Genomic DNA, 13,886 nt, shown 5'->3' on the forward strand with positions numbered 1-13,886 from the left:
CCTGAAGGAGCAGATGTCGACTTTGAAACAGTCTTAACAGCATACGCTGGAGCTCCCAAGTTAGTAGTTAAAGAGGCAGAAGCATAGTCCACAGTAGACTCCACTGTAAATGTTGATGAATATTCAGAAGAAGTTGTGGACACTGTAAAATCAGCAGCTAGTGTTGTGGTACCAGAAGATGACTTCGAAGCGGTCTTAACAACATATGCTGGCTTACCTAAGTCAGTAGTCAAGCTATTAGACGAAGTCGTGGACACTGTAAAATCAGCAGCAAGTGAGGTGGTCTTTCCAGTAGTTCTAACAGTATATGCTGGCTTGCCAACAGCAGTTGTCTTCACAGTTGATGCGGGTGGGGCGTTTGTAACCAGACAGTTTCCCTCATCTATACAGTTTTCAACCGTTGTCGTTGGTGCCGTCGAACATGAAAGCGTACCTGTTGGTTCGGTTGGCAAGTCACAGGCAGCCAAAGCAGATGAAGCATATGGTCCGTAGTTGTTCCATAGAGTCCAACCACAGTCGAGACATTTAGCATAGTTTCTCATCAAATTGGAGTTTGAAGAGCACAGACAGTCTGTGTCGTATGGACCAGCATATGGATTTGTTGTGTTAGATGTACATTGTGTACCACCGATGATCATCAAATTACAGTAGGTACGACAAATCGAAGTGGCACAAGTGCCTTCATCTGAGATGGCCAACGCAAATGCTTCTGGATCTGGATGTGCCATAGCGACAGCTTGACCGTAGGCATCAGCAAATGCATTAGGAGCTGGAAGAGCAGATACAAGTGTTGAAGCAGCTAGGAGAGCTGTGCTCATCAAAAATGGGGAAAGAACCATCGTGCTTGTGAGACAGTTATGCGTATATGCAGGTGATTTGATGACTTAAAATGGAAGTACTCACAGAAGAGACAAATTGAAATGAAGCAGGAGGTCCCACTTTTATATTTGCAAGACCAATATATTCTATTTGGACTTGAAGAATAATAAGAGATATGCAGGATTAAAAGACAACAGGAACTGGAATGTACGTAGCCTGTCCTCGGTTGTAATTTACGATGTACAATACTTCGCAAATCGTGATATTTACCACTAGGCGAGCAGGAAAACGTACAAAATTCAACATGTAACACGTAGCTATTCATGCATCTATTTACAGCCCACGCAAAATGCCTGAGTCGTAAGTATGCAAGTTCTTTAGTGCTGTGCCTTTCCATAAGGCGAGGAAAATAAAAAGGAGGGGGAGACCAAATGATTATCTCCCACTTCTGGGCCATTCTTCACGTCTGGAATTGGCGACCGATCCGAGGATAAAAACACTTTTAGTATGCAGAGTAAAGTTCAGATCTATGGGGCATGAAAGTAAACGTACACTGAGCTTAATACAGAAGTTATAACAGTAAAAGCTGTCGATTTAAGAAGTTATCTTCTGAACTACATATGTGGCGATATGTAAGTGATTAAAGGGTATCCTTTCGGACGCACTACGTGAAGCTTCCATAGCGTAGACCATGTATAGTCATGTTCTGACTACTTACCTACTTCCAAAGCACGTAGTGCGTGAATTTATCTAAGCGGACACACCGTACATACATGAAAAATATGTATGAAGTATGACTAGTCACGATGAAACTTGAGAAAGTAAATTGACCTAAGGATGCGCCTGATCTCTTGGTAACAGAGGAACCACAGGACGATTGAAACAGTATAAAATTTAGCAGGCAAAAAAAAACTTTCTGGCGGGTTTGAGTTGCGCTCTAATCTCTTGGTAGATTAAGTGAATTGCAATGGATATTCAACCTGTTTCCCATAACTCTACGGATGTGGTCTGTACTTCCTAATTGGAATAACAGAAACGGCAATGTTATTGGGTTGTGATCATTTTACTGGAATGTATATGAGGTTTGAGACATGCATAGACCATCGCGTTATTGTAAATTCTGTTTGACATTTAATTACTTATCCTATTTGGGTAACTTGGATAATACTTAAGCAGGCGGAGCCTGCAGATCAGCAAAGGTTAGGAGAATAATCTACATTTCAGTTTATTTGGTGGCTCTATTTCGGCACAGCCTTGGTACGGTTATGCTCCTAAACACTTGAGCGAAAAAACATTGTCTGGTTGAGCCTTAACCTCCACCACTTTTAAATTCTTCGTATTTCGTGAACAATAAGTCAAACACTGGTCAGGGAACAGCAATTTTATCAACATATGTGCCATGCATTGTCCGCAGAAATCAATTAGGAACGCAGCTAAAGCCTCGAAAGTTAGGAAACATAGGTGAGCAATCTATGGTGTATCCAAATTTAATAATGTCTTACCTTGTATTTAGTACCTAAAGAACCGTTTGATATACAAGCAAAAAGAAAATGTAAGTTCGCCTCCTTTAACCAAAGCTGCGCTATATACTACGACAAAATGGCATACTGGTATAAGAGGCAATATTCACAATGGAGTAATAGATGGGTCTCACCTGAGTCAAGTTAAGATGGATACATGGCCTTTATAATTTGCATTTATTAGGGGAACGGCAGGTTTCATGTTCTTCTTAGCAGTGACAATCTAGCTAGTAAACTAAAATACGAATTTTTCTGTGGAATCTAACAAGAATTCTGAGCTTCGCTAATATCTGGACCGACTCAAATAAAGGAGCTTGGTTTTAAGTCAGTGACAAGCAATGACCAAACCGATAGGTAAAGCCACACGAGTCAACGAAAACCATCAAAAGTTGGGAAATGGATGCAGTTCAATATGTACAGAATAAATTGTGTAAAGGGGGTTAATGCGGAGAAGAAGGATCTTTTTCTTATTGATTCTCTAAAGATTTAAACTAGACAGTTTCATCTAGCAGATCAGTATGTATCACCACAAGTTATTGTAATAGGATAACCTTATATTTGCTATCCATTTAATGACATTAAACTGTTGGTAGTACCATTGGCAGCTACATTATCAAGTTCCAACGCTAATTTCCAACGTCAAACACATAATATACGATTTACTACTACTCAGTCTCTCCATGTGCTCGAGCATTGTAAGCTGCAAGATGGTGTGGCGTATGACACACTTTACATCGATCTACTTTTGATAATTAAGTTACAAAGAAAGATTGTCGTTAAGGTCTCTACACTACATACGCGGGTACAAAGTACACGAAAAGGTCATAGCAAATATGGAGTAAAGTTTGAAAAGTTGCATATTATAAAAATAAATGTACACCTAGCTTCAAGGCAGGGCTAGCTAACGCCAATGCACCCATTCAGAATGAGCCTATGTACGTAGAATTCACCGTTGGATAGGCATAAAGCATCTAGGTTACTTAACACGTGGCTATTACATTCAAATTTGCTTAATATCAGAACTATATTTTCGGTAAGGTTATTATTTTTATAGATATGTATTTCAAAAATACAAAGCTTGTCACAAGTTTAGCAACCTCTTCCAAAAGCATAACCTATTAATTCCTTATAGAATTGTGTTGTGTTTACCAGCATAATATGGCCAACACAAACTCTGTTTCAGTTTTCATGCGGGCTTTTTATGAGGCGTGTTCAAGGCGGTACCAGAGGCGTACACTACATGGATAAAAATCAAGAACAGCCGCTTATAAAATCGTCAATATCGGTTGGTTGATTGGAAAACTCATCTATTGTTCAAGTTTTAACTTCCAAGTGCATGCCATGCACCTAGGACAATGTAGAGCCTGGCTAGTGGCCCTTTAAAGTAACTACAGAGCCCAACATTTTTTTATTTCACATCCCTCTGTCAGTCATCAGTTAGTAATTGGGGTTCTATAGTGAAGTCACGAATGTGTTTGCGGGTTTTAATTTGAGTGTCTAAAAACCGAACTGTTCTCGTACTTCTTTAAGACAGAGGAATATTATTCTAGGAGAATGGAGTACGTATAAGCTGTACTGCGGGATTTGACATCAACTCCGATTATCGACCACTCTATTATATCAGCATCACTCCCTAGTATTTGCAATCTGTCATCAGTAGATATAAATGATTTACAATTGCTAGTGCGTAGTAACCGGTGCCAATTCTCTCGATATTAATTATTAAGGGGTATGTAGGATACACACATACACAAATAGTAAGGTACAATATGAACAAGAGGGCGTTGAGTTGGTAGTTATTGGTATGAGCAGTCGTTGATCCACGGAACGTGATTAGACGGAGTTTAGAAAGCGGTTCCAACAGTGTAACGGGTCGGATGGTAACCCCGCGCCGGCCTATTAACAGAACAGTCTGAACACCACTGTGTAATTGGCGCTAGTCCTGGTTTGGTCACCTTCCAGAACGCCCCAAAGTTAAATTTCCAGATCTCTCTACTACAGATTCGTAGATAAAACTTTCGCATCGCCTTGCAGAAGAGTTTGCATTGGGCTGTTATTAATGTTTGTAGTACTACCGAGACGCCTGCAGCTGTAGGACATGCCTCAAAAGTTACAATCATACATGGTTTCCTTTTCGAACGTTGAAAGGTTAGGTTTTGCTTTTAGCGAGAGTCCAACAGGCGTTGAAGTTGTACTGTAAATTTCTGGAAATTAGGATTTTAGAAAAGTGTGAAAGAAACACATGTATGTACGTTGTTCCTACCCAATTTCAACTCAGGGACATACTCAATAAGGCAGTAATCTCTTCAAAAAGGCCTGGAATAAGTCTAGTACATCATAGTGCCTGTTAAAATAATATTGGGCCACTAATAATATTGTATTCATTGGAGAGAGAAGATAATCTACTACAGCCAGTAGCACATTTCATTGTATAAATCACTTCCTGACTTATGAGAATCTGTTAACAGAGGTTTAAGAATAAGGCATCAGGAGGTGACAGATGAGAACATTAACAGACCATATAATTGAAGGTTCTCTCCATACATGCCTATTGGATCCTCCAGCATATTCAGGCTTTAAGAACATTTCAAAGGCGGGAATTTAATGCTCAATAGACCTGCGAATGTCCTGGCACAGAATTGAAACCGCACAGTACTAAAAACAGAGCATTCGAAGGTAGAGGTATGAAAGGCTGCCTATTAAGTTAGAGGTAGTTACTACTCCATAACTACCTATACTTTAATCTTGTGAAACATGACCACCATGGATCTTGCTAAACATTTGATAATCTGCCTGAAGAGGACAGTACTGTGCCCAAGAAAATTTGAAACAATCGTGCGTCGTTATTTAAGGTAGACGTCCTGTGTTGTACTGATGATTGGAACATCAGCTAGAAACGATATATTTTGGAACTCACCGAATTATTTTTAATGTAATCAAATATGAAACATACCACTATTGCATAATTTCAGCTTCTTCGACTTCCTCTTTGTTCCAATGTATCTTCAGTAAAACATTGTAATGCACAGAACATTCAACAGCATGAGACAATAAGTAGTCTACACTGCATATCGCTTGAATGTTAAAACTTTAGAATTCTCAGTACATCCAGCCCTACACAGAATCACATGATACGTGCAAGTGGTAATAATGTACAACTACATTCCAGCAGGGGCAAACTCTCTCAAGTGTATCCTATACCCATGCACAGGTGACTTAGAGTCTAGACCTTTCGTGAGTGTATATACGCTTGTAAGTATGTTTGTATCTTGCCTTGTAGATGTGTAGTTGTGTAAGTATCCGGATGGAATGATTTGGAATGCCTCAAGGTGAATATCTTTTCAGAAAGAACATGTGCTGCGAATCAACAAACATGCCACTAGCTTTGATCAAGTGATGGTCAAACTGTAAGAATTAGAAGTATACACCGGCCTCAGAGAGATTGGTAATACACATGTGAGGTAGTGAATTTTTAAGACAAAGGTGTAATGTTAGTATTAGCTCGAGCAATCGTTTTGATGTCCAACCTTTTTATTCTTACTATACTGGTCGGTTTGTCTTGAATTGCTCAGATATATGGAGCTCTACACGGGTTCAATTGTAATGGTTAAGTTAGACCTTCAAAGAAAGTCAAAACAGAACAATGAAGGACCAGTTGAATTTTAACTACGAATAATTTACATCAGTTAACAGGTACCATCAACTTAAGCCTTCTGTTTCATTACCGAAGGACAACCTCGTTAGCGATGGAATAACATCGTAATCATCTTCAAACATTCAACACCCATGGTTTGGTGTTAAAAATTGAAGAAGCTGATGAGCAAGATAACTTCTGCAAATATTGCTTACGGAACGTTCAAAGTATCATGTATTCTAAACGAGGGAGTTGGCAACTCAGATTGCTTCGATCTTCAACATCATTGGTGATGAATGGAACCTGATAGAACCTTTACATTTTGCATTTTAGCAATTCCAACAAAACGGTCTATCAGGTTTATGTATTTAGAAGCATTCCAAGTTTCACATCTCAAAACCTACACCCACCATATATCATGTCTCTATTTCTGTTCCCTTGGTTTGTTTATTGCAATTCATTGCACGGAACAGTCTATTTTACACTGTTTTTCCCCCCGAACGCTTAGCGACGTCCAACTTGTCAACAGTGGAGCCAATTTGATGGTGAAAGAAAGTTTTCATAATTCAGTTGTACAATTACTGATCGAACCTTTGAATTCCGACTCAACGGACCTGGCTCTTCATTAAGAGTCTTTAAGCACTAGAACTCTCTCAAAGCTCTAAATGAGTTTTCCCAAATAGGAAGTCAAGGTCCCGGAATTTCCTTCTTTATCTCACGAAGTACCCTCGGAGATCACTGAAAAGGGAAGACCGGTGGGAATGGCCAGCTGCTTGAACCATGGACAATACACTATGGATGGTCTTCTGCAGAGGATAAGAAAGATCTAGAGGACAAAGAACTGCTTAATCTACACGTATAAGACAAGTCAATAAGCCCCCATGGTGTGCTTTTACAATAGGAGAATGTTAACGGCGAGATCAACGGCTTGGTGCCTGAAATGGGTCGTCATAAATGGATTACGCAACAGCTTAGATGGGGTTACGGCTCCCTTTTGGAACCAGAAACCTTTCGGATAGTCAAGCATCGTAAACTGCTACGACACAAGACCCATGTGCTAAATTCGGACATGTTATTTCTCGTTGAGGTTTTCTGAAATGCCCTATGCCTTGTGATTTATAAACGCTATTACATTCATCCAGACACCACATAAATTACCCAGGCACAGCTTGCATGGGAGGCGCTATTATAGAAAACGCCGACGAACGTTTCTTCGGCAAAAGCACTTCCTGAGGTGGATCCACCACTCAACTGTGTATGAATTGATCATGGATATCCTTTACTACACGATCATCAATTATCGATACTTACAGAGGCCACTCGACAATCTGGGAGCTTCGAGGGCGGCCAATAGGCAAAAAGGCATGGGGTAAGTGGGGGGTTACAGTCTCTCCTTTCACATGGCTGTTACTCGTACGCACAAGATGTGTCGATCTTTTTCCTTTTCTTTTTTTACACGGTGATCTTCGCTTATACGCTAATTGGCCAGTAGATTTGTATCATCCACGTGGCCAGGGCATCCATGTTTGAAACCATTCACAATGAAGCAGATAAAAAGCATATAGCCTCACATCAACGGACATTCACGTCCCATGTCTTCACGTCTTCGCACGGTTGATGTTTTGCTGAGCAGGCTTCAGGTTGTGTAGTTTACCAGGCGTTGTGTTTTTTGCTGCATTATACATTAAGTGAAAGCCGACTAATTAAGGGCACGTGAATCAATACGGAAAACTAGCGATGGTGTATCAAACACATGGTCAATTAAACATGGGCCTGCTCAAACTTTGATATGGTTTGATCACCTCAATATATCCAACTAGGTCAATTGTCCCGGTCTCTAAATGGGGTGCCACGAGTTAATAATGTTGACTACTATAACGAAACTGCTTATTAAGAAGTCAGCGGGGTTAAGCATGTTACAAATGACAACATTGTTGTATCGCTTGACACTACTTTGAAGTGTAACGTTTTTCTTGGTATCGTTTGACCATCGGATCTTGGGTAAATACAATAAGGACGATGGCATCTCGCGAGCTAATGCCCACGTTTTCTTATCTCAGAGTTTCCATGGATCTTCATGCATGCCGTCGCATAAAATCCACACGTATTATGGCAACTAACATGCTTTGTAGATGATTTTCTAACTACCATCGGCTGTATTAGTGAATACACAGTGGTAATTAACATCATGCTGTAAAACGTGTTACACACGTTTTGATCCACGGAAGATTTTCACCAACGGTCCACATGTTCGATCAAGCACACAGTATGTCTCCTTGACTCTTTCAGAAGAATAACACTATATAAACCTTTGATCCACCTGCTGTAATTCTCAACTTCACACATACACTACTTGCTACCTCCATTCATACAGTGCAAGATTACTTCAGTAACCAACACAATGGAAGTTGAGAGTAAGACAATAGGTTTCCAAAATGACGAGGAGATCGTTTATGATCAGGAACAACGTCAGCAACGTTACCTGAAGAAGAAAACAGTTTCTGATATCTTCACAATCATCTGTTGTGGTGTTGCATTGATGTCTGATGGTTACCAGAACAATTTGATGACAATGCTCAATCCATTGTTCAAAAAAATGTACCCAGAGGTGTATACCAGTGCACTCAGTACCAGAGTCTCCAACTCCCTTCTTGTTGGTGAAATTATCGGACAAGTCAGTATTGGTTTGACTTGTGACTACTTTGGTCGTAAGAAAGCTATCATTGCCACAACTGCTCTTATCGTCGTCGGTGCTGCTTTAGCTGCTGCTGCCCATGGTAAGACAACTCTTGGTATGTTTTGGATGTTCTTGGTTTGTAGAGGTGCTATTGGTGTCGGTGTTGGTGGTGAATATTCTGCCTGTTCTTCTGCTTCTTCCGAATCTGCCAATGAAGCCTCAAAGAAGAGGGGAGGTGTTTTCGTCATGGTTACAAACTTGCCTCTGTCACTTGGTGGTCCAATTGCATTGTCAATCTTCCTCATAGTTTTCTCCATCTGTACTGAGAAACACTTGAATACAACTTGGAGAGTGTGTACTGGTCTTGGTTGTGCTTGGCCTTTGATCATTTTCTGGTTCAGATACAAAATGGCAGCTTCTATCCTTTACAAAAAGTCCAAGATTAAAAAGAATGTGCCATATTGGCTTGTGTTCAAGTACTACTGGCGTCGTCTCCTGGGAACATGTGGATGTTGGTTTATCTATGATTTCGTTACTTTCCCTAACGGTATCTTTTCCTCAACTATTCTTTCTGGTGTTCTAGGAGCTGAGAAGAGTAATCTGAAGAAGCTGGCCGAGTGGACTTTGCTTCTTTCATGGCTTTCGATTCCTGGTGTCCTCGTGGGTGCTGCTACAGTTGATAAGCTTGGACGTAAGTACTCGCTGATCATTGGATTCAGTGGTTATCTGGTTATTGGGCTTGTCATTGGATGCGCCTATGACAAGTTGAGTATTCACAACGGTGCGTTCATCTTCTTCTTTGGTCTTTTCAACTGTTTCGGTAACTTTGGACCTGGTAACAACATGGGTCTCACTTCTTCTGAATGCTATGCTACCCCTGTTCGTGGTACTCTTTATGGTCTCTCTGCTGCTTTAGGTAAGACTGGTGCTGCAATCGGTACTCAAGCTTTCACTAAAATTCATAATAACCTGGGTGCTAAATGGACTTTCATCATTTCCGCTATCCTAGGGTCTGTTGGTGTCCTGTTGGCTGTTTTCACTATTCCACATTTGAAAGATGATGACTTGATGATGGAAGATGTCAAGTTTGAGAACTACTTGAGAGACAACGGCTGGACTGGTTCTTTCGGGTTCGAAGACGACTCCACTGTTGAAGAGCAATCCTCCGTTGAGGATGTCAAGTATATCGCTGAAGATGTTGACCAAAAGAAGTGAGATACTATCACCTGCCTTACTGTCTGAAGAGATTCTGCTTTTTCAATAGTTTTATATATAATATATCAATGGTATTTTAAAGATATTATAAAAGATTCCGTGAATGGTAAATGTATCAAGGCTATACTTGTAAGAGTGCATAATATTCACCTGTACTAGAGTATTCTGAGGACATGTCTTACAATGTAGAAAATGCTGTCTTTGCAGCTATATGTTTGAAGATGCAGACATAATGATCAGTCCAAGCAATCCTGACTTACGTAGGGGTCTTAGAAGATAACTCGGTGACAATTGAAGTGAGATGAGTTTTCTCTGTGGAGGCCTGTTCACTTTCCTTCCTGATGCCAGTTTCAGTTGGACAATATGTGGTGCAGGAGATAACGATGCTGTAGGTATTAACTTTTATTCAGTGCGAAGCCGAATTGTGTCAATTGAGGTTTCATTCTCGTCATAGACACAGATCATCAAGCTGCCAGCATTACAGCTTGACACCGACAGTGATACTCTAGTGCTAAGCTGTACTCCTTGTCCACATATGGCGCGACATGTGTCTATGGGCGATTTCAAGTCACAATTAGTGATAATACTGGAACTTGGAGTTGCACACGTAAAATGACAACGCTTTGAAGAACATTAAGTGGAGAACCTATGTAACCCTTTTGAACTGTGTCTTACCCACATACTACACCCAAAATATTATTTTCAAAGTGTTGTTCTTGGATTTTGAAGAATATTTGGAATATATATGGCCCATTTTTATTATAATTGTAACATCATAAACTTTTACTCTAAGTTTCTTTTAAATAAATAATAAATTAATGTGTAAAAAGACATGATATTCTATGATTATTAGTAAATTTTTATATTAGTAGAGAAGCCAACAAGCGTTTTAGATATCCATTTTAATGAGAGCTAAATGATTAGCTGGAGCTCACCGGTTCTTTTCTTGAAAACTACATCTGAACGTCTTGAGGGCATCCTCTCAAAACTCCAGAGCCTCCACAAGGCAGATCTGCTCCTGCTTGAAGACAGACCAAGCAAGGTTTTACCGACTCCCCTTCGAACACCACAGCCTGGACTTCTTTTCATCATGGTCACCTTTTACGAGAGGTAATGAAACTTTTTGCTAATCGTGCTCACCAACGTTTCATTGATGATAAGAGACTACTAATGACTGGAAAATGCTCTGTAAACGATAAGGCTCCCCAAAGAACACACATCATAGCTTACGTATGACTTGGCATCAGCTACTAAATAAGTCATATCACACACCAAGTAAATAATCACTCCTAGTGTATATCACATCTTGTGTCATTGCGACGGGTTAACAGATGTAACTGTACAGCACACACCTACGTTGTTCCCACCTGCTTCTGAAAGTCCACCAGTCCACCATGGCTCCTCTCATATGGCTATTATATCCTAGTAGACAAGCTCAGTAATCCTCTGAATACATAAGGAAGATGGATAGCACGGAGTGAGATACCTTCATTATGGGTTTAAGATGGTAGGGGCAACAATACATTGCTCTACAAATGTTGATGGGGCAAATATCAACACTCTGACTCAAACGAGCAAGTCTGGTATAACATTGTTGTCGAATAAGAACCTGAACAGTGTGCTCATGAGACCTGTCGATACCTATAAAGGATGTCATTTTCTATATAGAGTACATAAACGTCGAATTGGTTTGTTTAACCCCATGAATGTCATGGGTTTCTTGCCAAACCTTGGAGCATTGAAGATGAGTAACTCAACTATGGGTGATTTCACCAGCTTCAATGAAGTTAGCAATCCTCCTCGATGGTTGCACGACACTCCAAGCTTTTCTACTTACCAGTGGCATATAGCGAATCTGGTTTTCAGAGGGGTGAAACATGCCCTATGGAATCGTCTTAAAAGGGCTGGTTGGAAGAGAACTCCCATTCCCACACCAGTAGTATTACGGCTTCCAACATATTACACATCTGAGTCTACGTGCTTCATGTATTAGGTTAGTTAAAATGCATTAGTTTCATTAATCTGGATGGTGATCCATTTCTTCTCTTATGTATTAATCTATTCTTGTTTTCGTAGTCCCCATTTCGAAATGTGACGCCACTGAGGTTACTGAAGTATTTGAGGACCTAGAAAATGGAGCATCGGATTCAAAGACAGAGGAAGGGGCCTCTGGTGAAGGAGATTCAGAGCCTTCTAAGGTTGGTGTCAATGTGGCATTGTTGCTGTTGTTGTTGCTAATTGAAGCTGAAATCGGCGTACGCTGTCTTTGTAAAACGTCCATTTCAAACATCGAAGCCTGTCTTGGCTGTTGGACTGAGCCAGAACGGGCCCTTCCAACGACGCCAGAGGATTCAACATCCTGTGCGACGAAAAGAGGGTCCTCTCTGAACATGTCAATCTTTGATATCTCTGCATAGGACCAACGGTTCTTTGCATTCTTATCATTCTTCGGTAGATGTGTGTACTTCGTGTATAGGAATACAACCACAGCCAAGAATGACCCAGCCATAACGTCGATGAAGTAGTGGTGGGTCAGATACATAGTCGACCACCATAGCCACATGACGTAGAGGATGAAAAGAGGCGTTCCTCTTGGGAATAGCCACGACAGGAAAAGTGCATCCATGGTTGCTGAGCCCGAGTGTAACGACGGGAACGCACCGAAAACCACTGGCGAGTTCTTGGAGAAGTTCGTGGTGTAGAGGTCCAGATGGAGCAGCGTATCTATACGAGCCAGCCCACCTGGAGAGCCCAGCATGGAGTAGTTTGCCGGATCCAACCCGTGCAAGATCTTATACCAAGGCGGAGCCGCAGGAAACACCAGCTGGTTGATCACTCCGATCAAGTTCATCGTTCCGAAGGCAAAACCAAATGATCTCAGCGACGTCGGAGGCCCCCACAGGAAGATCAACGCGGCAACGACAAAGGGCAGCGAAAAATGGATGATACCGTATGGTAGCCACGCCAAGATGTCCAAGACTGGCGAAGTGTACGTGGCCAGGAGTTGTGACAAGTTATCGCCATAGAGAATGGTCTCCGCGGCCGGCAGAACCTTCACGCTGATCGGAGGTCTGTACTGTGGCGAGATGGTCGTCGATGAGAAGAAGAAAAAGACCCACGTCAATATCGGCAGCCCATACAGGAAGAACTGCGATGTCACAGGCACAAGCAGTAGCCCAATCAGCAGCAGCACAGCGCCAACTCTGGCAAAGAAAGGAGCCGGGTTCAAGTAGAACGCCATGGACAGGAATACCACCTGTACGCCATAGAAGAACACGTCCGAGCGCGTGAACCTCTTCTGCTCCAGTCTACGTATGGAGCTCTTCGGGTTGAAGTCCCAGTCCAGGTCGGCAATAACAGCGCCTGTTGGCCTCTCATCGAGGAAGTAGCTCTTGAACAACCGAACAGCAAACGACATCGTCTCTCTCAGGCACTGTGGCAGACGAGGGCGATGGCTATGAAGAAGCAAGCAGGAGAAATCGATGGGAAGAAGAGTGTTTTGTTTACGAGCCAGTACGAATTGTGAGGATTTTATCGTGCGGTTGTAAATGCTCTCGGAGGCTTTGCTCGGTTAAACTTTGCGCTGTGTTTTTTTTCTTTTTTTGCGATATTTTTGCGATATGTTTGCGTCACGATTTCCTCTTTGGGATAGGGGGACGAAGGGTTATGCTGAATCGGGGTGGTTTGCGTCATTTGTCCGTTCGTATTCTGTTTCTGCCGCCAGATACGGAATACCGGATTCGGAACGTTTGGCGCAAAGAATTAGCGCAATTGGGACATAACATGTCGAGCGATGAGATGAATGATGCGGTGCTCTGAACGTTCTATCCATGCTGCGTAGCCCAATTGGCGTGTGTCGACCCTCACGAGCCCTTGCTGCTGTGCTACTGTGAGGGTGCCGGTTTTTTCGCTGTGCTTTTAGCTCATCTGGTGGCTATGCCATGGTGCTTACCAGGTGTGGGTGTGGTTTTGATGTGTGGACTTGTAAATCGTCCTCGACGTTGCCATATTGGCTGTTGAT

The 13,886-nt window shown here is 41.6% G+C and overlaps 3 protein-coding genes across 3 annotated transcripts in view; 1 reads left to right on the top strand and 2 right to left on the bottom strand.

Moving 5' to 3' along the window:
- CYBJADRAFT_184411 (uncharacterized protein) overlaps nt 1-865 on the bottom strand; it is a gene marked incomplete at its 3' end in the record, with an annotated part of 1,358 nt that extends 493 nt beyond the window's left edge. The window contains exon 1 of the mRNA XM_020217127.1: nt 2-865. Within this exon, the coding sequence (XP_020071037.1) occupies nt 2-839 (838 nt within the window). The remainder of the gene's footprint in view (nt 1) is intronic.
- Nucleotides 866-8,416: 7,551 nt separating this feature from the next.
- Nucleotides 8,417-9,881, top strand: GIT1 (Git1p). The gene has a single exon (XM_020214883.1). The coding sequence runs from the start codon at nt 8,570-8,572 to the stop codon at nt 9,863-9,865; it is 1,296 nt and encodes a 431-aa protein (XP_020071038.1). The 5' UTR covers nt 8,417-8,569; the 3' UTR covers nt 9,866-9,881.
- Nucleotides 9,882-12,236: 2,355 nt separating this feature from the next.
- On the bottom strand, nt 12,237-13,268 carry AUR1 (inositol phosphorylceramide synthase; the record flags this gene model as incomplete). The annotated part of the gene is made up of 1 exon (XM_020212135.1): nt 12,237-13,268. A coding segment is annotated over one exon (1,032 nt), but the record flags the coding sequence as incomplete, so codon positions are not given.
- Between the last annotated feature and the right edge of the window lie 618 nt (nt 13,269-13,886).

This window comes from Cyberlindnera jadinii, assembly GCF_001661405.1.
Source record: "Cyberlindnera jadinii NRRL Y-1542 unplaced genomic scaffold CYBJAscaffold_5, whole genome shotgun sequence".
Taxonomy (NCBI): Eukaryota; Fungi; Ascomycota; class Saccharomycetes; order Phaffomycetales; family Wickerhamomycetaceae; genus Williopsis; species Williopsis jadinii.

Excerpts from the sequence above, each read along its gene's own strand:
- GIT1 (XM_020214883.1), top strand. The coding sequence starts at position 8,570 with ATGTACCCAGAGGTGTATACCAGTGCACTCAGTACCAGAGTCTCCAAC.